This window comes from Taudactylus pleione, unplaced genomic scaffold, assembly GCF_031769625.1.
Source record: "Taudactylus pleione unplaced genomic scaffold, aTauple2 ptg000278l, whole genome shotgun sequence".
Taxonomy (NCBI): Eukaryota; Metazoa; Chordata; class Amphibia; order Anura; family Myobatrachidae; genus Taudactylus; species Taudactylus pleione.
Window position 1 is genome coordinate 2,766,783 of NW_028284680.1, and position 26,528 is coordinate 2,793,310.

General features: G+C 46.0%; 1 protein-coding gene across 4 annotated transcripts in view; it reads right to left on the reverse strand.

Annotated features, from left to right (window-relative positions):
* CDON (cell adhesion associated, oncogene regulated) overlaps positions 1-26,528 on the reverse strand; it is a 220,354-nt gene that overhangs the window by 18,779 nt on the left and 175,047 nt on the right. For all 4 annotated transcript variants that reach the window (XM_088481767.1, XM_088481766.1, XM_088481768.1 and 1 more), the window contains 5 exons: positions 20,262-20,612; positions 17,224-17,468; positions 16,417-16,591; positions 15,539-15,670; positions 12,193-12,393 (listed from right to left, as the gene is read on the reverse strand). In XM_088481767.1, the coding sequence (XP_088337893.1) occupies positions 12,193-12,393; positions 15,539-15,670; positions 16,417-16,591; positions 17,224-17,468; positions 20,262-20,612 (1,104 nt within the window). The remainder of the gene's footprint in view (positions 1-12,192; positions 12,394-15,538; positions 15,671-16,416; positions 16,592-17,223; positions 17,469-20,261; positions 20,613-26,528) is intronic.

The window sequence follows — 26,528 nt, forward strand, 5'->3', positions numbered from 1 at the left end:
GGCTCTAGGTTGGGGGTATTTGTAGTTATTACTATACCTGGGTTGGGGGTATTTGTAGTTATTACTATACCTGGCTCTAGGTTGGGGGTATTTGTAGTTATTACTATACCTGGCTCTGGGTTGGGGGTAATTGTAGTTATTACTATACCTGTCTCTAGGTTGGGGGTATTTGTAGCTATTACTATACCTGGCTCTGGGTTGGGGGTAATTGTAGTTATTACTATACCTGTCTCTAGGTTGGGGGTATTTGTAGCTATTACTATACCTGGGTTGGGGGATTTGTAGCTATTACTATACCTGGCTCTGGGTTGGGGGTATTTGTAGTTATTACTATACCTGTCTCTAGGTTGGGGGTATTTGTAGCTATTACAGCACCTGGCTCTGGGTTGGGGGTATTTGTAGTTATTACTATACCTGGCTCTGGGTTGGGGGTATTTGTAGTTATTACTATACCTGGCTCTAGGTTGGGGGTATTGGTAGTTATTACTATACCTGGCTCTGGGTTGGGGGTATTTGTAGTTATTACTATACCTGGGTTGGGGGTATTTGTAGTTATTACTATACCTGGCTCTAGGTTGGGGTTATTTGTAGTTATTACTATACCTGGGTTGGGGGTATTTGTAGTTATTACAATACCTGGCTCTGGGTTGGGGGTATTTGTAGTTATTTCTATACCTGTCTCTAGGTTGGGGATATTTGTAGCTATTACTATACCTGGCTCTGGGTTGGGGGTAATTGTAGTTATTACTATACCTGGGTTGGGGGTATTTGTAGTTCTTACTATACCTGGCTCTAGGTTGGGGGTATTTGTAGCTATTACTATACCTGGCTCTGGGTTGGGGGTATTTGTAGTTATTTCTATACCTGTCTCTAGGTTGGGGATATTTGTAGCTATTACTATACCTGGCTCTGGGTTGGGGGTATTTGTAGTTATTACTATACCTGGGTTGGGGGTATTTGTAGTTATTACTATACCTGGGTCTGGGTTGGGGGTATTTGTAGTTATTACTATACCTGGCTCTAGGTTGGGGGTATTTGTAGTTATTACTATACCTGGCTCTGGGTTGGGGGTATTTGTAGTTATTACTATACCTGGCTCTAGGTTGGGGGTATTTGTAGTTATTACTATACCTGGGTTGGGGGTATTTGTAGTTATTACTATACCTGGCTCTAGGTTGGGGGTATTTGTAGTTATTACTATACCTGGGTTGGGGGTATTTGTAGTTATTACTATACCTGGGTTGGGGGTATTTGTAGTTATTACTATACCTGGCTCTGGGTTGGGGGTAATTGTAGTTATTACTATACCTGGGTTGGGGGTATTTGTAGTTCTTACTATATCTGTCTCTAGGTTGGGGGTATTTGTAGCTATTACTATACCTGGCTCTGGGTTGGGGGTATTTGTAGTTATTTCTATACCTGTCTCTAGGTTGGGGATATTTGTAGCTATTACTATACCTGGCTCTGGGTTGGGGGTATTTGTAGTTATTACTATACCTGGGTTGGGGGTATTTGTAGTTATTACTATACCTGGCTCTAGGTTGGGGGTATATGTAGTTATTACTATACCTGGGTTGGGGGTATTTGTAGTTATTACTATACCTGGCTCTAGGTTGGGGGTATTTGTAGTTATTACTATACCTGGGTTGGGGGTATTTGTAGTTATTACTATACCTGGCTCTGGGTTGGGGGTAATTGTAGTTATTACTATACCTGTCTCTAGGTTGGGGGTATTTGTAGCTATTACTATACCTGGCTCTGGGTTGGGGGTATTTGTAGCTATTACTATACCTGGCTCTGGGTTGGGGGTATTTGTAGTTATTACTATACCTGGGTTGGGGGATTTGTAGTTATTACTATACCTGGCTCTGGGTTGGGGGTATTTGTAGTTATTACTATACCTGTCTCTAGGTTGGGGGTATTTGTAGCTATTACAGCACCTGGCTCTGGGTTGGGGGTATTTGTAGTTATTACTATACCTGGCTCTGGGTTGGGGGTATTTGTAGTTATTACTATACCTGGCTCTAGGTTGGGGATATTTGTAGCTATTACTATACCTGGCTCTGGGTTGGGGGTATTTGTAGTTATTACTATACCTGGGTTGGGGGTATTTGTAGTTATTACTATACCTGGCTCTAGGTTGGGGGTATATGTAGTTATTACTATACCTGGCTCTGGGTTGGGGGTATTTGTAGTTATTACTATACCTGGCTCTAGGTTGGGGGTATTTGTAGTTATTACTATACCTGGGTTGGGGGTATTTGTAGTTATTACTATACCTGGCTCTAGGTTGGGGGTATTTGTAGTTATTACTATACCTGGGTTGGGGGTATTTGTAGTTATTACTATACCTGGGTTGGGGGTATTTGTAGTTATTACTATACCTGGCTCTGGGTTGGGGGTAATTGTAGTTATTACTATACCTGGGTTGGGGGTATTTGTAGTTATTACTATACCTGGCTCTAGGTTGGGGGTATTTGTAGTTATTACTATACCTGGGTTGGGGGTATTTGTAGTTATTACTATACCTGGCTCTGGGTTGGGGGTAATTGTAGTTATTACTATACCTGTCTCTAGGTTGGGGGTATTTGTAGCTATTACTATACCTGGCTCTGGGTTGGGGGTATTTGTAGCTATTACTATACCTGGCTCTGGGTTGGGGGTATTTGTAGTTATTACTATACCTGGGTTGGGGGATTTGTAGTTATTACTATACCTGGCTCTGGGTTGGGGGTATTTGTAGTTATTACTATACCTGTCTCTAGGTTGGGGGTATTTGTAGCTATTACAGCACCTGGCTCTGGGTTGGGGGTATTTGTAGTTATTACTATACCTGGCTCTGGGTTGGGGGTATTTGTAGTTATTACTATACCTGGCTCTAGGTTGGGGGTATTGGTAGTTATTACTATACCTGGCTCTGGGTTGGGGGTATTTGTAGTTATTACTATACCTGGGTTGGGGGTATTTGTAGTTATTACTATACCTGGCTCTAGGTTGGGGGTATTTGTAGTTATTTCTATACCTGTCTCTAGGTTGGGGATATTTGTAGCTATTACTATACCTGGCTCTGGGTTGGGGGTATTTGTAGTTATTACTATACCTGGGTTGGGGGTATTTGTAGTTATTACTATACCTGGCTCTGGGTTGGGGGTAATTGTAGTTATTACTATACCTGGGTTGGGGGTATTTGTAGTTCTTACTATATCTGTCTCTAGGTTGGGGGTATTTGTAGCTATTACTATACCTGGCTCTGGGTTGGGGGTATTTGTAGTTATTTCTATACCTGTCTCTAGGTTGGGGATATTTGTAGCTATTACTATACCTGGCTCTGGGTTGGGGGTATTTGTAGTTATTACTATACCTGGGTTGGGGGTATTTGTAGTTATTACTATACCTGGGTCTGGGTTGGGGGTATTTGTAGTTATTACTATACCTGGCTCTAGGTTGGGGGTATTTGTAGTTATTACTATACCTGGCTCTGGGTTGGGGGTATTTGTAGTTATTACTATACCTGGCTCTAGGTTGGGGGTATTTGTAGTTATTACTATACCTGGGTTGGGGGTATTTGTAGTTATTACTATACCTGGCTCTAGGTTGGGGGTATTTGTAGTTATTACTATACCTGGGTTGGGGGTATTTGTAGTTATTACTATACCTGGGTTGGGGGTATTTGTAGTTATTACTATACCTGGCTCTGGGTTGGGGGTATTTGTAGTTATTACTATACCTGGGTTGGGGGTATTTGTAGTTATTACTATACCTGGGTTGGGGGTATTTGTAGTTATTACTATACCTGGCTCTGGGTTGGGGGTAATTGTAGTTATTACTATACCTGGGTTGGGGGTATTTGTAGTTATTACTATACCTGGCTCTAGGTTGGGGGTATTTGTAGTTATTACTATACCTGGGTTGGGGGTATTTGTAGTTATTACTATACCTGGCTCTGGGTTGGGGGTAATTGTAGTTATTACTATACCTGTCTCTAGGTTGGGGGTATTTGTAGCTATTACTATACCTGGCTCTGGGTTGGGGGTATTTGTAGCTATTACTATACCTGGCTCTGGGTTGGGGGTATTTGTAGTTATTACTATACCTGGGTTGGGGGATTTGTAGTTATTACTATACCTGGCTCTGGGTTGGGGGTATTTGTAGTTATTACTATACCTGTCTCTAGGTTGGGGGTATTTGTAGCTATTACAGCACCTGGCTCTGGGTTGGGGGTATTTGTAGTTATTACTATACCTGGCTCTGGGTTGGGGGTATTTGTAGTTATTACTATACCTGGCTCTAGGTTGGGGGTATTGGTAGTTATTACTATACCTGGCTCTGGGTTGGGGGTATTTGTAGTTATTACTATACCTGGGTTGGGGGTATTTGTAGTTATTACTATACCTGGCTCTAGGTTGGGGGTATTTGTAGTTATTACTATACCTAGGTTGGGGGTATTTGTAGCTATTACTATACCTGGCTCTGGGTTGGGGGTATTTGTAGTTATTTCTATACCTGTCTCTAGGTTGGGGATATTTGTAGCTATTACTATACCTGGCTCTGGGTTGGGGGTATTTGTAGTTATTACTATACCTGGGTTGGGGGTATTTGTAGTTATTACTATACCTGGGTCTGGGTTGGGGGTATTTGTAGTTATTACTATACCTGGCTCTAGGTTGGGGGTATTTGTAGTTATTACTATACCTGGCTCTGGGTTGGGGGTATTTGTAGTTATTACTATACCTGGCTCTAGGTTGGGGGTATTTGTAGTTATTACTATACCTGGGTTGGGGGTATTTGTAGTTATTACTATACCTGGCTCTAGGTTGGGGGTATTTGTAGTTATTACTATACCTGGGTTGGGGGTATTTGTAGTTATTACTATACCTGGGTTGGGGGTATTTGTAGTTATTACTATACCTGGCTCTGGGTTGGGGGTATTTGTAGTTATTACTATACCTGGGTTGGGGGTATTTGTAGTTATTACTATACCTGGGTTGGGGGTATTTGTAGTTATTACTATACCTGGCTCTGGGTTGGGGGTAATTGTAGTTATTACTATACCTGGGTTGGGGGTATTTGTAGTTATTACTATACCTGGCTCTAGGTTGGGGGTATTTGTAGTTATTACTATACCTGGGTTGGGGGTATTTGTAGTTATTACTATACCTGGCTCTGGGTTGGGGGTATTTGTAGTTATTACTATACCTGGCTCTGGGTTGGGGGTAATTGTAGTTATTACTATACCTGGCTCTAGGTTGGGGGTATTTGTAGTTATTACTATACCTGGGTTGGGGGTATTTGTAGTTATTACTATACCTGGCTCTGGGTTGGGGGTAATTGTAGTTATTACTATACCTGTCTCTAGGTTGGGGGTATTTGTAGCTATTACTATACCTGGCTCTGGGTTGGGGGTATTTGTAGCTATTACTATACCTGGCTCTGGGTTGGGGGTATTTGTAGTTATCACTATACCTGGGTTGGGGGATTTGTAGTTATTACTATACCTGGCTCTGGGTTGGGGGTATTTGTAGTTATTACTATACCTGTCTCTAGGTTGGGGGTATTTGTAGCTATTACAGCACCTGGCTCTGGGTTGGGGGTATTTGTAGTTATTACTATACCTGGCTCTGGGTTGGGGGTATTTGTAGTTATTACTATACCTGGCTCTAGGTTGGGGGTATTTGTAGTTATTACTATACCTGGGTTGGGGGATTTGTAGTTATTACTATACCTGGCTCTGGGTTGGGGGTATTTGTAGTTATTACTATACCTGTCTCTAGGTTGGGGGTATTTGTAGCTATTACAGCACCTGGCTCTGGGTTGGGGGTATTTGTAGTTATTACTATACCTGGCTCTGGGTTGGGGGTATTTGTAGTTATTACTATACCTGGCTCTAGGTTGGGGGTATTTGTAGTTATTACTATACCTGGGTTGGGGGTATTTGTAGTTATTACTATACCTGGCTCTAGGTTGGGGGTATTTGTAGTTATTACTATACCTGGGTTGGGGGTATTTGTAGTTATTACTATACCTGGCTCTGGGTTGGGGGTATTTGTAGTTATTACTATACCTGGCTCTGGGTTGGGGGTATTTGTAGTTATTACTATACCTGTCTCTAGGTTGGGGATATTTGTAGCTATTACTATACCTGGCTCTGGGTTGGGGGTATTTGTAGTTATTACTATACCTGGGTTGGGGATATTTGTAGCTATTACTATACCTGGCTCTGGGTTGGGGGTATTTGTAGTTATTACTATACCTGGCTCTAGGTTGGGGGTATTTGTAGTTATTACTATACCTGGGTTGGGGGTATTTGTAGCTATTACTATACCTGGCTCTGGGTTGGGGGTATTTGTAGCTATTACTATACCTGGCTCTGGGTTGGGGGTATTTGTAGTTATTACTATACCTGGGTTGGGGGATTTGTAGTTATTACTATACCTGGCTCTGGGTTGGGGGTATTTGTAGTTATTACTATACCTGTCTCTAGGTTGGGGGTATTTGTAGCTATTACTATACCTGGCTCTGGGTTGGGGGTATTTGTAGTTATTTCTATACCTGTCTCTAGGTTGGGGATATTTGTAGCTATTACTATACCTGGCTCTGGGTTGGGGGTATTTGTAGTTATTACTATACCTGGGTTGGGGGTATTTGTAGTTATTACTATACCTGGGTCTGGGTTGGGGGTATTTGTAGTTATTACTATACCTGGCTCTAGGTTGGGGGTATTTGTAGTTATTACTATACCTGGCTCTGGGTTGGGGGTATTTGTAGTTATTACTATACCTGGCTCTAGGTTGGGGGTATTTGTAGTTATTACTATACCTGGGTTGGGGGTATTTGTAGTTATTACTATACCTGGCTCTAGGTTGGGGGTATTTGTAGTTATTACTATACCTGGCTCTAGGTTGGGGGTATTTGTAGTTACTATACCTGGGTTGGGGGTATTTGTAGTTATTACTATACCTGGCTCTAGGTTGGGGGTATTTGTAGTTATTACTATACCTGGGTTGGGGGTATTTGTAGTTATTACTATACCTGGCTCTAGGTTGGGGGTATTTGTAGTTATTGCTATACCTGGCTCTAGGTTGGGGGTATTTGTAGTTCTTACTATACCTGGCTCTAGGTTGGGGGTATTTGTAGTTATTACTATACCTGGGTTGGGGGTATTTGTAGTTATTACTATACCTGGCTCTAGGTTGGGGGTATTTGTAGTTATTACTATACCTGGGTTGGGGGTATTTGTAGTTATTACTATACCTGGGTTGGGGGTATTTGTAGTTATTACTATACCTGGCTCTGGGTTGGGGGTATTTGTAGTTATTACTATACCTGGGTTGGGGGTATTTGTAGTTATTACTATACCTGGGTTGGGGGTATTTGTAGTTATTACTATACCTGGCTCTGGGTTGGGGGTAATTGTAGTTATTACTATACCTGGGTTGGGGGTATTTGTAGTTATTACTATACCTGGCTCTAGGTTGGGGGTATTTGTAGTTATTACTATACCTGGGTTGGGGGTATTTGTAGTTATTACTATACCTGGCTCTGGGTTGGGGGTAATTGTAGTTATTACTATACCTGTCTCTAGGTTGGGGGTATTTGTAGCTATTACTATACCTGGCTCTGGGTTGGGGGTATTTGTAGTTATTACTATACCTGGGTTGGGGGATTTGTAGTTATTACTATACCTGGCTCTGGGTTGGGGGTATTTGTAGTTATTACTATACCTGTCTCTAGGTTGGGGGTATTTGTAGCTATTACAGCACCTGGCTCTGGGTTGGGGGTATTTGTAGTTATTACTATACCTGGCTCTGGGTTGGGGGTATTTGTAGTTATTACTATACCTGGCTCTAGGTTGGGGGTATTTGTAGTTATTACTATACCTGGGTTGGGGGTATTTGTAGTTATTACTATACCTGGCTCTAGGTTGGGGGTATTTGTAGTTATTACTATACCTGGGTTGGGGGTATTTGTAGTTATTACTATACCTGGCTCTGGGTTGGGGGTAATTGTAGTTATTACTATACCTGGCTCTAGGTTGGGGGTATTTGTAGTTATTACTATACCTGGGTTGGGGGATTTGTAGTTATTACTATACCTGGCTCTGGGTTGGGGGTATTTGTAGTTATTACTATACCTGGCTCTGGGTTGGGGGTAATTGTAGTTATTACTATACCTGGGTTGGGGGTATTTGTAGTTCTTACTATACCTGTCTCTAGGTTGGGGGTATTTGTAGCTATTACTATACCTGGCTCTGGGTTGGGGGTATTTGTAGTTATTTCTATACCTGTCTCTAGGTTGGGGATATTTGTAGCTATTACTATACCTGGCTCTGGGTTGGGGGTATTTGTAGTTATTACTATACCTGGGTTGGGGGTATTTGTAGTTATTACTATACCTGGGTCTGGGTTGGGGGTATTTGTAGTTATTACTATACCTGGCTCTAGGTTGGGGGTATTTGTAGTTATTACTATACCTGGCTCTGGGTTGGGGGTATTTGTAGTTATTACTATACCTGGCTCTAGGTTGGGGGTATTTGTAGTTATTACTATACCTGGGTTGGGGGTATTTGTAGTTATTACTATACCTGGCTCTAGGTTGGGGGTATTTGTAGTTATTACTATACCTGGCTCTAGGTTGGGGGTATTTGTAGTTATTACTATACCTGGCTCTAGGTTGGGGGTATTTGTAGTTATTACTATACCTGGGTTGGGGGTATTTGTAGTTATTACTATACCTGGCTCTAGGTTGGGGGTATTTGTAGTTATTACTATACCTGGGTTGGGGGTATTTGTAGTTATTACTATACCTGGGTTGGGGGTATTTGTAGTTATTACTATACCTGGCTCTGGGTTGGGGGTATTTGTAGTTATTACTATACCTGGCTCTGGGTTGGGGGTAATTGTAGTTATTACTATACCTGGGTTGGGGGTATTTGTAGTTATTACTATACCTGGCTCTAGGTTGGGGGTATTTGTAGTTATTACTATACCTGGGTTGGGGGTATTTGTAGTTATTACTATACCTGGCTCTGGGTTGGGGGTAATTGTAGTTATTACTATACCTGTCTCTAGGTTGGGGGTATTTGTAGCTATTACTATACCTGGCTCTGGGTTGGGGGTATTTGTAGCTATTACTATACCTGGCTCTGGGTTGGGGGTATTTGTAGTTATTACTATACCTGGGTTGGGGGATTTGTAGTTATTACTATACCTGGCTCTGGGTTGGGGGTATTTGTAGTTATTACTATACCTGTCTCTAGGTTGGGGGTATTTGTAGTTATTACTATACCTGGCTCTGGGTTGGGGGTATTTGTAGTTATTACTATACCTGGCTCTAGGTTGGGGGTATTTGTAGTTATTACTATACCTGGGTTGGGGGTATTTGTAGTTATTGCTATACCTGGCTCTAGGTTGGGGGTATTTGTAGTTATTACTATACCTGGGTTGGGGGTATTTGTAGTTCTTACTATACCTGGCTCTGGGTTGGGGGTATTTGTAGTTATTACTATACCTGTCTCTAGGTTGGGGATATTTGTAGCTATTACTATACCTGGCTCTGGGTTGGGGGTATTTGTAGTTATTACTATACCTGTCTCTAGGTTGGGGATATTTGTAGCTATTACTATACCTGGCTCTGGGTTGGGGGTATTTGTAGTTATTACTATACCTGGCTCTAGGTTGGGGGTATTTGTAGTTATTACTATACCTGGCTCTGGGTTGGGGGTATTTGTAGCTATTACTATACCTGTCTCTAGGTTGGGGATATTTGTAGCTATTACTATACCTGGCTCTGGGTTGGGGGTATTTGTAGTTATTACTATACCTGGCTCTAGGTTGGGGGTATTTGTAGTTATTACTATACCTGGGTTGGGGGTATTTGTAGCTATTACTATACCTGTCTCTAGGTTGGGGATATTTGTAGCTATTACTATACCTGGCTCTGGGTTGGGGGTATTTGTAGTTATTACTATACCTGGCTCTAGGTTGGGGGTATTTGTAGTTATTACTATACCTGGGTTGGGGGTATTTGTAGTTATTACTATACCTGGGTTGGGGGTATTTGTAGTTATTGCTATACCTGGCTCTAGGTTGGGGGTATTTGTAGTTATTACTATACCTGGGTTGGGGGTATTTGTAGTTATTACTATACCTGGCTCTGGGTTGGGGGTATTTGTAGTTATTACTATACCTGGGTTGGGGGTATTTGTAGTTATTACTATACCTGGCTCTGGGTTGGGGGTATTTGTAGTTATTACTATACCTGGGTTGGGGGTATTTGTAGTTATTACTATACCTGGCTCTAGGTTGGGGGTATTTGTAGTTATTACTATACCTGGGTTGGGGGTATTTGTAGTTATTACTATACCTGGCTCTGGGTTGGGGGTATTTGTAGTTATTACTACACCTGGCTCTGGGTTGTGGGTATTTGTAGTTATTACTAAACCTGGCTCTGGGTTGGGGGTATTTGTAGTTATTACTACACCTGGCTCTGGGTTGGGGGTATTTGTAGCTATTACTATACCTGGCTCTGGGTTGGGGGTATTTGTAGCTATTACTATACCTGGCTCTGGGTTGGGGGTATTTGTAGCTATTACTATACCTGGCTCTGGGTTGGGGGTATTTGTAGCTATTACTATACCTGGGTTGGGGGTATTTGTAGTTATTACTATACCTGGGTTGGGGGTATTTGTAGTTATTACTATACCTGGCTCTAGGTTGGGGGTATTTGTAGTTATTACTATACCTGGGTTGGGGGTATTTGTAGCTATTACTATACCTGGGTTGGGGGTATTTGTAGCTATTACTATACCTGGCTCTGGGTTGGGGGTATTTGTAGTTATTACTATACCTGGCTCTAGGTTGGGGGTATTTGTAGTTATTACTATACCTGGGTTGGGGGTATTTGTAGTTATTGCTATACCTGGCTCTAGGTTGGGGGTATTTGTAGTTATTACTATACCTGGGTTGGGGGTATTTGTAGTTATTACTATACCTGGGTTGGGGGTATTTGTAGTTATTACTATACCTGGCTCTGGGTTGGGGGTATTTGTAGTTATTACTATACCTGGGTTGGGGGTATTTGTAGTTATTACTATACCTGGGTTGGGGGTATTTGTAGTTATTGCTATACCTGGCTCTAGGTTGGGGGTATTTGTAGTTATTACTATACCTGGGTTGGGGGTATTTGTAGTTATTACTATACCTGGCTCTGGGTTGGGGGTATTTGTAGTTATTACTATACCTGGGTTGGGGGTATTTGTAGTTATTACTATACCTGGCTCTGGGTTGGGGGTATTTGTAGTTATTACTACACCTGGCTCTAGGTTGGGGGTATTTGTAGCTATTACTACACCTGGCTCTGGGTTGGGGGTATTTGTAGTTATTACTATACCTGGGTTGGGGGTATTTGTAGTTATTACTATACCTGGCTCTGGGTTGGGGGTATTTGTAGTTATTACTATACCTGGCTCTGGGTTGGGGGTATTTGTAGTTATTACTATACCTGGGTTGGGGGTATTTGTAGTTATTACTATACCTGGGTTGGGGGTATTTGTAGTTATTGCTATACCTGGCTCTAGGTTGGGGGTATTTGTAGTTATTACTATACCTGGGTTGGGGGTATTTGTAGTTATTACTATACCTGGCTCTGGGTTGGGGGTATTTGTAGTTATTACTATACCTGGGTTGGGGGTATTTGTAGTTATTACTATACCTGGCTCTGGGTTGGGGGTATTTGTAGTTATTACTATACCTGGGTTGGGGGTATTTGTAGCTATTACTATACCTGGCTCTGGGTTGGGGGTATTTGTAGCTATTACTATACCTGGCTCTGGGTTGGGGGTATTTGTAGCTATTACTATACCTGGGTTGGGGGTATTTGTAGTTATTACTATACCTGGGTTGGGGGTATTTGTAGTTATTACTATACCTGGCTCTAGGTTGGGGGTATTTGTAGTTATTACTATACCTGGGTTGGGGGTATTTGTAGTTATTACTATACCTGGCTCTGGGTTGGGGGTATTTGTAGCTATTACTATACCTGGCTCTGGGTTGGGGGTATTTGTAGCTATTACTACACCTGGCTCTGGGTTGGGGGTATTTGTAGTTATTACTATACCTGGCTCTGGGTTGGGGGTATTTGTAGCTATTACTACACCTGGCTCTGGGTTGGGGGTATTTGTCGTTATTACTATACCTGGCTCTAGGTTGGAGACCTCCACGGACAGTTTGGATGGAGGTATGTTCTCTGCCACAGTGGCCCAGTGTCTTCCCATTCGTTTGAGATCAACCTTAAAAGAGGTTATTGGGGAGCCCCCATTTGCCCGTGGGATCCACGTAACGTACACAGATGTCTCTGAAGCAGTGGAAATGGTCGGACGGTCAGGGGCTTCTGGGACTAAAGGAAAAGAAAAACAAGACGTATATATCCAGCCAATCTGTAAATGGATTATATACACAGATAGGTATTAGCATGATGGCAGTAACCAATTGCTCCCTACTAATGATGGAACAAACTAGAGTCACCAGTAATCCAGTAAGCAAGTACAAACATTAGAAAATCATCAATAGCATAGTAACCAAGTATTCTGTAACCATGATGAGACCAAGTGCTCCCTACCAATGATCACATCTAACAGGTATCAACACCCGAGTGCTCCCTACCAATGATCAGATCTAACAGGTATCAGCATCCGAATGCTCCCTACCAATGATCAGATCTAACAGGTATCAGCACCCGAGTGCTCCCTACCAATGATCAGATCTAACAGGTATCAGCATCCGAGTGCTCCCTACCAATGATCAGATCTAACGGGTATCAGCATCCGAGTGTTCCCTACCAATGGTCAGATGTAACAGGTATCGGCATCCGAGTGCTCCCTACCAATGATCAGATCTAACAGGTATCAGCATCCGAGTGCTCCCTATCAATGATCAGATCTAACGGGTATCAGCATCCGAGTGCTCCCTACCAATGATCAGATCTAACGGGTATCAGCATCCGAGTGTTCCCTACCAATGGTCAGATGTAACAGGTATCGGCATCCGAGTGCTCCCTACCAATGATCAGATGTAACCGGTATCGGCAGCCAAATGCTCCCTACCAATGATCAGATCTAACAGGTATCGGCATCCGAGTGTTCCCTACCAATGATCAGATCTAACGGGTATCGGCATCCGAGTGCTCCCTACCAATGGTCACATGTAACAGGTATCGGCATCCGAGTGCTCCCTACCAATGGTCACATGTAACCGGTATCGGCAGCCAAATGCTCCCTACCAATGATCAGATCTAACAGGTATCGGCATCCGAGTGTTCCCTACCAATGATCAGATCTAACGGGTATCGGCATCCGAGTGCTCCCTACCAATGGTCACATGTAACAGGTATCGGCATCAGAGTGCTCCCTACCAATGATCACATGTAACAGGTATCATCAGCCGAGTGCTCCCTACCAATGGTCAGATATAACAGGTATCGGCATCAGAGTGCTCCCTACCAATGGTCACATGTACCAGGTATCGGCAGCCGAGTGCTTCCTACCAGTGATCACATGTAACAGGTATCGGCAGCCGAGTGCTCCCTACCAATGGTCAGATGTACCAGGTATCGGCATCAGAGTGCTCCCTACCAATGGTCACATGTAACAGGTATCATCAGCCGAGTGCTCCCTACCAATGGTCAGATATAACAGGTATCGGCATCAGAGTGCTCCATACCAATGGTCAGATGTAACAGGTATCGGCATCAGAGTGCTCCCTACCAATGGTCAGATGTAACAGGTAGCGGCATCCGAGTGCTCCCTACCAATGGTCAGATATAACAGGTATCGGCATCAGAGTGCTCCCTACCAATGGTCACATGTAACAGGTATCGGCATCAGAGTGCTCCCTACCAATGGTCACATGTAACAGGTATCGGCATCAGAGTGCTCCCTACCAATGGTCACATGTACCAGGTATCGGCAGTGCAGGGGAGATGAGGGAACATGTTGGGTGTAAATAAATAAATAGAGCCCCCCTCCCCCCGGGGAAAGGTGCAGTCTCATACATATAAAGGAGTGGAATTTAGGTAAAACAATTAGATATGTGTCACTATAGCAGCTCACGTTATAACCTGCATATGGTAAGTACAGGGTCAATAATCGCTTCACTCATTAGCAAATACTTACACATCCCACTAGGACAGAAAGCAGAGAAACAAGAGACAGAGAGGGTGTTAGTACATATAGGAAATAGTTACTGTACACAATACATATACTATAGGACTGCAGATCATACAGAACACGGTCACGCCTAAATACAAGACACGCACAGGCGGAAACGTGCCACAGAGATTGGCGAGATTGTTCCTGAGAGCTTACAGACCCCGGGGCGGCAGGAGCTGGCAGAACATGCCGAGGGAGCAGCACATTCCCCTGCGTGTAGCGCGCGTCCCCTGCGTGTAGCGCGTGTGTCTCTGGCGAATCGGGGAAAGGGGATCATACACGGATGGGAAAACTGTATCTGCCAATAGGGCTGGTGCACGTTCCGATGGCGCCAGTATTACAGCACCTATGGACGCTGGCTGTGGGCGTCTCAGGCCTGGCACATTCATACGCTGGGGAAGTGCTTGTCGCGGCATTTGCATAACCACGTCTGCGCCCACCTTTGTATCAGGCCCATAAGGTGTTGGATGACGTCTAAGTTCCCCCACAGCCTCATTCACTCATTGGGGCAGATGTATGAAGCTCTGGGAAGTGATAAAGTGCAGAGTGATAAGCGACCAACCAATCAGCTCCCAACTGACATTTTTCAAACACAGCCTGTAACATGACAGGTGGGAGCTGATTGGTTGGTCGGTTATCACTCTGCACTTTATCACTTCCCAGAGCTTCATACATCTGCCCCATGATGAGCACAATATGTTCCCCTCATCATTAGCTGCTCAATGTTATTCTAAGCAGCGTGAGACAATGGGGGTCAGGTTATTTACATGGTTTATAATATTAATATAATGTTTAATCTGTTTATTACTCATGTTTATGAATTATGCGTCTGGGAGAGGAAACCGCTGTCTAATATAATCCGGGTAAAGAACGCGTCCAATTGCCCCTGGCCATGTAATTGCCCCAGTCTCACATGCAGTGGGTGGAAATGGTTCACTCAGTAATTAAAAGTGAAAATGCAATTTGCTTGAAAATTGCCCTCTCCACCCCTTTATTGCCCTCTCCAAACCTTTATCGCCCTCTCCACCCCTTTACCTAATTTACATAATCTCCTCCCACAAAACAAAATCCTGTTTTGGCATGTTAAGGCGCGTATGTACTATCTGTAATCAGCAAGGAATGCCAACTGCCCCTCCCATTTGCAGATGCAATCGCTGCCAACAAAAGCTTTGCTAACCAATGAGAAGAGGTGGAAAGTCGGCACGTGACGTCCCAAAGGGCAGAACTGCACTTTTGCAATGTCGGAAATATCCCATAGTATAAACCATAATAAGACAACACCCCACAGATTTTCCCCAGACATGGGTGAGGATCGGCCAGGAAAGGGACACTTACCTCCACTGTGCCGGAATGAGTCCTGAGGCAGCAGCCCAAAGTTGCCGTTGAAACCCTCGTGCAGGAGTGTTTGCTTGGGAGCACCGGCCGGAGGGGAGGGGGCCTGCGTGTTCCTGGAAGACGAACTCCTTTCTGTACACCAAGCAAGCAAATAAAGGATTACATTATAGGTTCTGGGGAGGTCAGGACTATGCACAAAATACTTCTTACAAGTGCACCAACAGCCAAACGTCACATGTAGCGTGGCAGTCACATGTAGTGTCGCAGTTACGTGTAGCATGGCAGTCACAGGCACAGACACGGGAGGAAGTGCTGAAGATGAGGCTTTATTTGCGCACATCCTAATGCAGCTTTTACTATAGATATTGCTTTATATTCTTACTTTTGTCATTTTCAGCCATAAACTTATATCATGTGTGAGGTTAACCCTATGTACAACAATGTCGTGTTCCCTGCATTAGAGCAATTATACCCAGTGAGCAAGTTTGTATCCCAGTATAATAAAATAAAAAACACTGTATGATATAAAAGTGATTGAAAAGCACAGAAGGGAGCCAGGCAGAGGAAACAGTGTATTTAGTGACAGCTGCCATGGGGTGCGTTACTGATGATCTACTGGATGATCTCCTGCAAACATTCCACCATGTGCTACAATAATCCCGTCACATTGTGGTTCTAATAAAGATAGGGACAGCTCTCTGCTAGCACGGAGCATCGCGCGTGCCGGTATATAATAATAACGTTAGCAGTAATGACGCCGCTAATTATAGATCATCACTATAAAATGACAAATGCTTGTTGGGGAAGTTATTTCTGGATCCTGGATGTGACGGATATGAAGGTTTATCCAGAATACGATGCCCCTCCAGGCTCCTCACCTTTGCTGGTTCTGAACGTCAGCATAGCCGGCTGCCCCTCACCCGCTGCGTTCCGGGCCACCATCAGAACTTCATATAGACTAGAAGGCTCCAATTCGGTCAGGGGAAACTCGTTCTCGCTGGCTGGCACGCGTATGGAACTCCAGGTGCCCGCCACGTTGCCGTCATCATCCAACTGGGCAGGGGCCAAAAAGGTATGGTCAGAAGTTTCTAAATGATCACGTTACACGATCTGGTTTCTAAACATGTACAAGACTCGCCATTACAGCCAGGGGATATTTACTAACAAAGCGTAGAAGATCAACCAGACAGCGCCAGCCCCGCGTCACAGACATTTATGTCCTCCTGTGCCCATGCTTTATGCCCCCCTGTGCCCAAGCTTGATGCCCCCCTGTGCCCACGCTTTAATCCATTTAGTTTATGTGTAACAAACTTATTATGCATCAAATGAACCTAAAAAAAAACCCTTCTCGAGTACAGAAGAAAACTCTCACGTCACGTATGAAACACCACACAACACAACACAATAGCATAGTACATGCCCGAGGGAGGTGCATGCCCGAGGGAGGAGAAAGCACCGACCTGCGCCAGCGGGGCAAGCACCCAATCACAAGCTGTTCTCTAGTGCTGGGCACCTGCTCCTTAGTCTGATTCCCAGGCTGCACATCCTAAATATACGCCCTCCTAATGCCCGTGTTAGACAGCCCCCATCCCACAAGCAGAGAAGAGGCACGCTGACCTGGGCACGGCAGAGAGAATTCCCACCAGGGACACTTACACCAGCTGGCCACGTACCCACAGTCTTACCTTCCGATAACGCACAAAGTAGGCATTTATGGGCAAGCCTCCATCTCGCCCCGATCGCCACACCAGGAAATACACGTCCGGCTTTGTGGTCTGTGGGGGACTGAGAATGATCGGAGCTTCCGGCAGCATGGCCCCACTGAAAGGTTTGTCTGTGGGGTGAACGCCAGGCCGCACGGGGTCTTCATGACTTGGAACCATTCCTGACGGGGTGTTATGCGAACGTACTGTGCTCATCTCATAGGGGACTAAAGGGTTAAAACACAGGTAACAGTAAATACATAAAACAATGCACCCAGTATTTATTATATAGAGGCTACACAATGAGGACACTGGCCACAAATACAGACTTACACTCATGCCCATCGGAGCCTATAATAGGTCACATTAAGCCATTTGTATCTGACGAATCAGGGCCGGCTCCAGGACAAGCGCGGTCATTGCTTTAGGCCACGTTAGCAAATCAATGATACAAAGATATTCTAGATTGTCATCCACGTTATTACAGCTCGTTCCAACCCATCAGACTAGCGCGAGGAGGCAACATGGTAACAACGCACCTGTCTGCAACAATAAACGTCAGTGGGGCTCATTTACGAAGCGCTAAACACGAGAGGGTGACATCACACGACACAATTTGCGCTGGTGCGCCAGGATTGTGTAGCAAAATGGCAGCATTTGTGGAGTTGGGGTGCTCGGAGCAGGCGCGTCAGTTATTCAAACCGTGCACTTTCTTTTTGTGTACCGTGACTACGAAAATGAGATCGCAGATGGAGGAGATATATTTTTACGGGCGTTGCTTGGACGCAGAAGGGCACTCGCCCATTATTACATTGCAAAAACTAAAATTCTCTCGTCTCCAAAGACCAGAAGTGAGTTGTCCACGTTGAAGCGCAGCGCTCGGACCATGTAGCTTCTTCACTCGCTGTGCGCTTCATACAAGACGTCCAATGTCTTTCTATTCATTTTTACTCTATTTAAAAGGTTCTGAAATCAGAAGTTATTTACTAAGTTTGTGACCAATTTACAGTAAATTTGAAACGGACGATGGATGATTGTACAGGTATCACAGCGCTAGATTTTTATCCCATAATCATAAGTATCGCTATTTACATTCCGCAGTCACCAGGGATATTCCTGTATAGCCCACACGGCAGCTTCATTCTATTAAAAGCCAACACACAAACAAGTTACAGGAAAGGTGCGCGATTCACACAGGCAGACGGCGGTCACCCGGCTCCAGGACCGGCAGACAGAGGGACCAGTATGAGACATCGCAGAAAAGCAGCCTAGAGAGGTTCAACAAAGGAGCCCTGATGGACGTGGCACCTACAGAGGGCGGAGGGGGGCAGGTGAGGGGCCGATTTCCAAACCAGAGCACAAATACGGAAACATAGTGACTTACAGCCGGGCGGTGAGGTGAGGACACCAGCCGCATTGGGGCCAAGATCCAGACACATAGGGGGTGTATTTACTAAAGTGAGAGTTTTTAGAAATCAGATTCTACTTAACATTTAACTAGCAGAGAATAGCTAGAATGTGATAGGTTGTTATGGGCAATGGCCCTGATTCAGAGCCGCTCGTAAGCGGCCGCTCGTTCGTTCTGACCGATGTTCGCACATCTGCGCATGCGTACGGTTTTTAATACGCATGCGCGAACCAGTCAGTGCGGCCGAAAATCGTTTGTTCGCTATATAGTGAATGCCTGCTATTTTGAGTGACTGAAGGAGGCGTATGTGGGTGGTAACAGGGGAAGGTGCTTGAAAACGGGGGTGTGGAATTAGAACGCAGGCGTGCTTAAAGGTCAAAACGGGCGTTTTATGGGTGTGCATAATTAATCCAGCAGCGTCATTGACCACGTCACTGGGTTATTTTATAGTCAGAACTGCTCGCAAAATAGCGGTTGAAAAAACCAGCCACAAGAATAGCGAGCAGTTCATACGCTGGTCAATGTACTCGACTAATCTAATAAATAGCGGACATGACGTATGGTGCGAGCGGCCAGGGGGCGTATTTTTCAAAATTACAACTACAAGTTTTGCTCGCTCGTTCAGACATAGAGGCGTGAACAGACCGCAATTAGCGAACGGTTCATTTGAATAGCCACCCCTTGTTTTAGAATGAACGACCGCAAATAGCGAGCGGCTCTGAATGAGGGCCAATATCTCTACTTCCAAAAACTGTCACTTTAGTAAATATACCCCCATGTAATGTATTATTCTATGGACAATGATTTGAGGGATACGGATATAGATAACATGTGGACACAGCTTAGGGATCCAGAACGGTCAGACAGAGCCCTCGTTAGACGTGACGGTTCCCGGATGACATTGCAGGAAAGCAGCTGTAGGAAACTATTCCCGTACATGAGGAAATGGTTCTCGGCTAACGATTCACAAAAACCCTCATTGCCACGTAACACAGAGACACGTGGCGTCCCGGCCAGCAATGATTTATTGCTTCTCATCCTTACTCCGTCTCCAACACACAGGGGCAGATTCAATTACCCGCGGTGTTTACAGCGCAGGTACAGCTCAGGGTTTAACGCTCGGAGCCATTCAATTTCTCTGCCATTGTCCCCGCGCGGTAATCCATAGATTCCACATTCAGGGGTAGATGTGCTAAGGCCCAAATTCTTGTCATCACTCGTTACTAATCATGAATGCTGCTCCAACCAATCAGCTCCTAACTGTCATTTTTCAAACACAGCCTGTAACATGACAGGAGCTGATTGGCTGGTACGTTTTCTCCAAGATTTAGTACATCTCCCCCATCAGCGCAGGTATCTATGGCTTACCCTGCGCGTACAGTTCCAGAGGGGCACTTAACGCAGATTTTTCCTTTCCACCCCTGAGGCTGAGAGGTAAAAGTCCATGCTAAGTGCCCCATATGGGGCATAACGCACGGGGATGCAACACCTAATGGGGTAAGGTCCACGATGACAATTAGTTGCAAACCCCCACGGCTAATTAAATCTGCCCCACAGAGCGGTCTAAACCCTCCATTTTGAACATACGGCTTTCTAACATGCAGGAACTTACCGACCGTCATGGTGGCTTCAGCACGTGCTACGCCAAATTCGTTGGATGCTTCGCAGACATATTTCCCAGCATGCTGCAGGGTGACAGCCGGAATGTACAAGGAGCCATAGCCAGCCTGAGACATAATCACGGGCACGGGATCCTGCCCGGGACTGGCTGCTGTCCGGGACTGCAATGCTTTGCGGGATTTCGGCCGCAGGATTTGGGATGGGTGGCTGCTGATCGCTCCATTGGCGTCGTACCAGCGGATGAAGGGCGCGGGGTTGCCAGTGGCGTTACAGGTTAGCGTCACCAGATCTCCACTTACCACGCTTACACTGGCAGGGGGTGACACAATAACAGGATGGGCACCTGAGTCAATAAAAAGGGCGAGACAAAATGTCAGTGAGGGTAACGGAAGACGTAGCGGTATTTTGTTGGACATTTTCTTACTTTTAGCTCAGTAGCAGTTTTTTAGTTTACAAATAAAATGCGCTGGTTTAAGATGCCCAAGCGGCGAATTCACAGAAGAGTCTCCGGGATGTCAGCAATAGAGGAGCCATTGCTACCAGCAGCAATAATGGCTGAACGGGGCTCATATGTGACGTCTCCATAAACCCGTCTGATTGCACAATGTCCCCAAGGCTGTGACTACATTGCTGGGAAGATTTGGATGTCAGTGGTTTTATCCCATGCACCACACTAAGCAGTGACATTCGGTGAGACCGCCGCTGTGCATTATGGGAGTTGTAGGATAGCAGAGATTTATGATAAATAGTGAGAACCTCGCATATCGTACAATGTATTATACTCCGCGGTCATCTGAGAGCTGCAGAATTAGGAGAACATTTAAAACAAGAGATATGGTAAGAACTTACCTTTGTTATCTCTGTTTCTACGAAGTCCATAGGGTCCACAGGGTTGACCTTGGGGTATAGGTTGGGAACCAAATCCGGGCACCACGCAGTTAAAGCTTTTAGCTCCCAGGATGCACTGGGTCCACTCTCCCTATAACCCCACCCCCAAGCCAGAGGCACCTCAGTTTGTAAGTAGCCAAAGGCCGGAGGAGGAGAGAAAAAGAGAGAGAAAACTGGAACACTCAATAACCATACTCACCGAAATGGGAGACGGAAAACCGGTGACCAGCCACACAGCCCATATGAAGCCAGGTGCGTCAGGGCGGGCGCCCTGTGGACCCTATGGACTTCGTAGAAACAGAGATAACAAAGGTAAGTTCTTACCATATCTCTTGTTTTCTACTTCAGGGTCCATAGGGGGTCCACAGGGTTGACCTTGGGGATGTCCCAAAGCAGTTCAACCAAGGGTGGGGACGCTCCTGTGCTGAGAGGAGAATCCGTCGCCAAAAAGGAAGCATCCTGAGAGGCAAAGGAAACCAATGCCTAGAACCTTAAAAAGGTGTGGACAGAAGACCACGTGGCCACCTAGTAAGGTAAAACAGCCGAGGCGCCACAGCGAGCCGCACACATGGCCCGAGAAAAAACAAGCATCAACAACAGGAAGGCCTACCCATGGGTAGGCCCCTGAGGAAGACCTACGAGGCCATCCAGCCAACATTTGGTTATAGGCCGGCCATCCTTTCCTGTGAAAACCAGAAATCTCAGACCACCAATAAGGAGTCCGATTTCCGTAAGGAACCTGAACGGATCACAAAAATCCAAAGAGGCCAGACCACAGTCAATGAGGCCACACCAGCCGAGAGGACTGGGGACAGAATGGCCGTACCATAAGTTCCAGAATAATATGGAACCTGAAAACCACTAAGAAGCAACACAGGGCGAGAGCAACTCCCACCCTGACATGATGCCCTCCAGAAGAGGGAGCCACATGAGAACGCTCCCAATTCAGACACTCTCCTGGTTGATATAAACACCCTGAGAGAAAGAGAGAGCCTAAGCAATAGACCATGTAATGGCTATCACAACCAGCGGTTCCATTGACTGTCCCCGGAGGTAACGAAGAACCACTACTTACTCCCCAGGAGTCCCTAGGGAGGACAAATGGAGGCATAATCAAGAAAACACTCCAAAGGATGAACTGGATACCAGAGTGGAGCAATTCCATATCTTAACCATACTGACAGTGTAGAGATCCGCACTGTCAGGAAGACCAGGCCAAGTGTGAAACCCAAGCCAGCCGGAAGGAATGCCAGAATATCTGGAAATCCTGGACACCGGAGGATTGTATCGACAGGTACAATACCATAAGATTTATGGCTGCCACAGTTTGTGGTAGGTCCCAGCAAAAGCTGATCCATGTGCTCTAATCATTCCAACGATGACAAAGCCAGGGAAGCCGTAAGACCACTGTAAGGACACAGTCAAAGACAAACGACCCAGGTCCAAGGCAAAACCAAAGACCCTGAGACAACAGGTCCGGGCAGTGAAGCATCAGGGATGGAGTATCGATGTAGAGACTCCGAAGATCCAAGTACCCCTGACATCTGGGGCAATCAGGAGCCACCAGCAGGAAAGCATCTCCGTCTCGATTGAAAACACTTCCAAAGACCTTGAGGAAGAAGGGAGACCGGAGAACACAGGTACACAAAGTGGAAGGACCACTTCACCGACAAAGAGTCGCTGAAGGTTGCTTCAGAATCCCCAAAGCTGAACTGTAACACCATAGTGTGATAAAGTCAGAAGGCCATGAGGGTCACCTCAGGGGGGCCCCCCCTGCTCACCAGGAGATGAAACCTCTCTTGGGGAAGAGACTAGTCCCCGGGATGCACGTCGTGACGGCTGAGGACTCCCGCTTCCCAATGGAGAGCTCCTGAAATGAACGCTGCCGAGATGGTCGGGAGGAGACCCTCGGACTATGTCCGAATATGTGACATACCTGTCATTGCCACCCAACGAACAGTGTTGCTAAAAAGGAAGCCACTGTCCTGACCCTGTCGGACTGAACCTTTTCAGGTTCACCGGGAAACAAGAGTTATGCCAGAGTAAGTTAATTGACAGGGTGGAATCGACAGACGTCCAACTGCACTGAAAAGGATTCGATCCAGACACTGTCCATAGCAAAGAAAACCCTGGACGAGATGGCCATAGCCACCCGGACAGGGACCGACTTGCCTCCGGAGAGAGCATCATCGTTTGAACAGTTATCCGACAGAAAAAACTCATTCCATCTGGAGATGAGCCAATTATGGAAAGGCCTGGAATGGAACTGAGCCCATTCCACCATGCATCCCAGAGTGTAAAGACATCTGTCGACTGCGCAGACAACCATGTACTCCTAATGGAAGAGAGGAGATTCCGTCTTACGCCAGAAGAATTCTCAGATTCTGAGAATCCAGCAGGGATCCTAGATGAAGAATACCCAGAGAGGGATGCAGGGAGGACTTTTTCCCCGTTGATTAAACGTCTGCACCCTGAAGAAGCCACAGTCATCCTGACCTGGCCGTAAAGTACCCCGGTGATCCCGCTAAGAGCAGGAGGCCGTCCAGGTACAGGAGCATTGGGATATACTGAACAGAAGAACTGTCAGAAAATCCAAAACGCTGGTAAACCCCTGTGGGGCTGAGGACAGTCCCAACAGGCAGAGCCCGAAAAATTGTAAGTGTTGCTGTGATACAGCAAACCTCAGCCCATGCTGAGGAAAGATCTCTGTAAGTACCCGTAGGCACGCGTCCTGTATATCCAGTGATACCATAAAGTCCCCATGTTCCAAACATCGTATGATGGAGCATAGGGATTTCCTCCTGAGCCCAGGTAGCTTTAGGAACTGGTTCAGGGAATTGAGACAGAGAATAGGCCAAAGAGGACCATTCAGCCACCGCACCAGAAAGAAAGCAGAACAACCAGTCCCTCACTGAGATAGTGGGGATGGCCTAATTAGCTCCGCTTACCGCAACAACTGCATAGCTTTCTGGATCTGTAAGGCCCTTGTAAAGAGGGCGTACCCTCCTACCCACGTAGCCGCGGCAACTTGACACTAATACCGGGCGAACTGAGAAAATCGGTATCTCCCAGTTGTAGGCCTGTCCCGTCAGGCTGAAGAGATATCCGTAGGTTCAGAAGCAGGATCGGCTGGCAGTCCAGGCCTGCTCGGTACTGGATATGTCGGCCCTTGTAGATGCCGACAGTCTACGAAGAAACAGACCTTTAGGCTGACCCAGAGGACAAAAAAGACTTAACAGACTTAGTCTGAGGCCTTGTAGTGGGCATAGCTGAAAGCGGTAAACTTGTCGTTAGTAATACTGCCAATGTTACTACAATCTTGTCAAGGTCAGGACCAAACAATATCAACCCTAAAGATGGTATCTGCACCTCTGCATTCCCAGAGCGCAGCCATAGGGTATTACGGAGGATACAGTCGCAGCCGGAACTCTGAAAGTTAGGAGACTGGTATCCAATATAGGCATTTCCACCTATGACAACAGCATATATTACGTGAGCGACCAAATACATTTGAACCCCCGACGTGTTGGAGGGGAAAAAACGTTACAAATGCATCAACCCAATATGCAATAGTATTAACCAACCATGCTATAGCCATGGTAGGATGGGTAACAACTCCTGAAAGAAAGTATACTGATTTCAGGCAGAGTTACCACCTACGGATCCGAAGAATCCGACCACGCAGGAATGGGAGGCGTAGTAACGTCTGTAATCAGACGAGTAACACGCCCATCCCCCCCAGGAGGGGCTCGTGATGACCCTCAGGGAATTTGGGACAGGAGGCCAAACACTGTTGTAACACCTCCTATCTGGCAACAGCCAGAGTCCCGCTATGCGATCCACCCGCTAGTCAGCAACAGGGAACCCGAAGGCACGCAATACTGAGGGTGTATGATACAGGTGCAGGTCAACATTCACTCTAACCAGAATGGACCTGCTACCAGCCCTAAAGCAGGGATAATAATACCTGAAATAGGCTTCCCCCCGTGTAAGAGGGAAAGAGCCCCGAACAGTACCCAGTTCACGGCAGAGCCAACTGGGAAGTAACCACAGGGCGTCAACCACGCCAATTAGCGTTTCGTAGAAAACGACATCCACCCAGGGTGGCTGTTGTGGTAATCCCTGCAAGGGGAATGACAGACTATTGTGGCACCAGGGGGAATTCATATACTGCGAAAAACCCCTGCAGGGAGCGGTAGTCTGTGTCACAGGGGAAGAGTGCAAGAAGCTGCGAGATACCCTGAGATGAAAAGGGCAGTATGGTGAAGTAACCCCAAGTGAGGTACAACAATGGGGCCCGCCCGGCGATCCGCAATTGAGAGGATCCCGAGAAAACAAACCGCCCAAGGGGGTCGTGAAAGAGGCCAGCACCAGATGACGCCACATACAGAACCCTTTATGAGTCAAATCCTCCGCACTAACACCTGCAGCACATGACTTGCAGGATAGTAAAAATGGGTGCAGTATAACGCTCTATCTCCTGGTCAGACATATCTGACCAATCTTGGCGGAAATATTAAGCAGCGCTATACTGGTCCTGACTGATGCCAAAAATTAGCTGCAGGGACCCATTTTCAGCGTATGCAACACACAGTTCCATCTAAAATATGGCAACGTGCAGCACGCAACAGTATGTGACAAACCACACAAATATTAACAAGTATATAAATGTGAGGTCTCAGAACCACCCTAAGTACAGCTGTATTAGGGCAGATAAAGAAAAGGGATAGATATACACTGACAGGTGAGAGAATAAAGTACAGTCAGCACTAGCATAAGTCACATACAATGCAGATATATACATATATACATAAACATGTCATATAATATACTGCACTATTACACTGCATTCAACTGCCCAGATTCAGTGTCTGGGAAGGCTACAGTGCTGTGTACACTGACCTGATGGTGAGGTACGCAGGGGGACTGGACTCACTGCCATCCTGAGAGATTTCTGCTGCACCACAGAGATAAAATGGCCGCTGGAGACCTCAGAAGAAGCGTGGCCCGCGGAGGAAGCAGCTCAGCGACGCCAGACTATGGATACTGAAAGGCGCGCTGAGCTGAGGGGAGGAGCCGCTGTAACAGGGAAGGCTGCCTCCCCTGGCCGGCTATTAACCCCCGGGACGCCGGCTCCCTGCACCGATCGTTAAGTCCCAGGTGGTCTAGTGGACACACGGGGTATGGGGGGCCTGCCGCCACTGCCGGCGCCTCCGGTCTGTCCCCTGAGACCGGAGGCACAGGACTGCATTTGAATGCGCGGATCACCGCAAGCGGTGATCCGCGACCTTACCTGCTCCCCGTGGATCCGGCAGCAGTCCTGGGCGCCCACAGAGTCCGGCTAGTACAGACTCTGGGGTCCCGCTGAGAT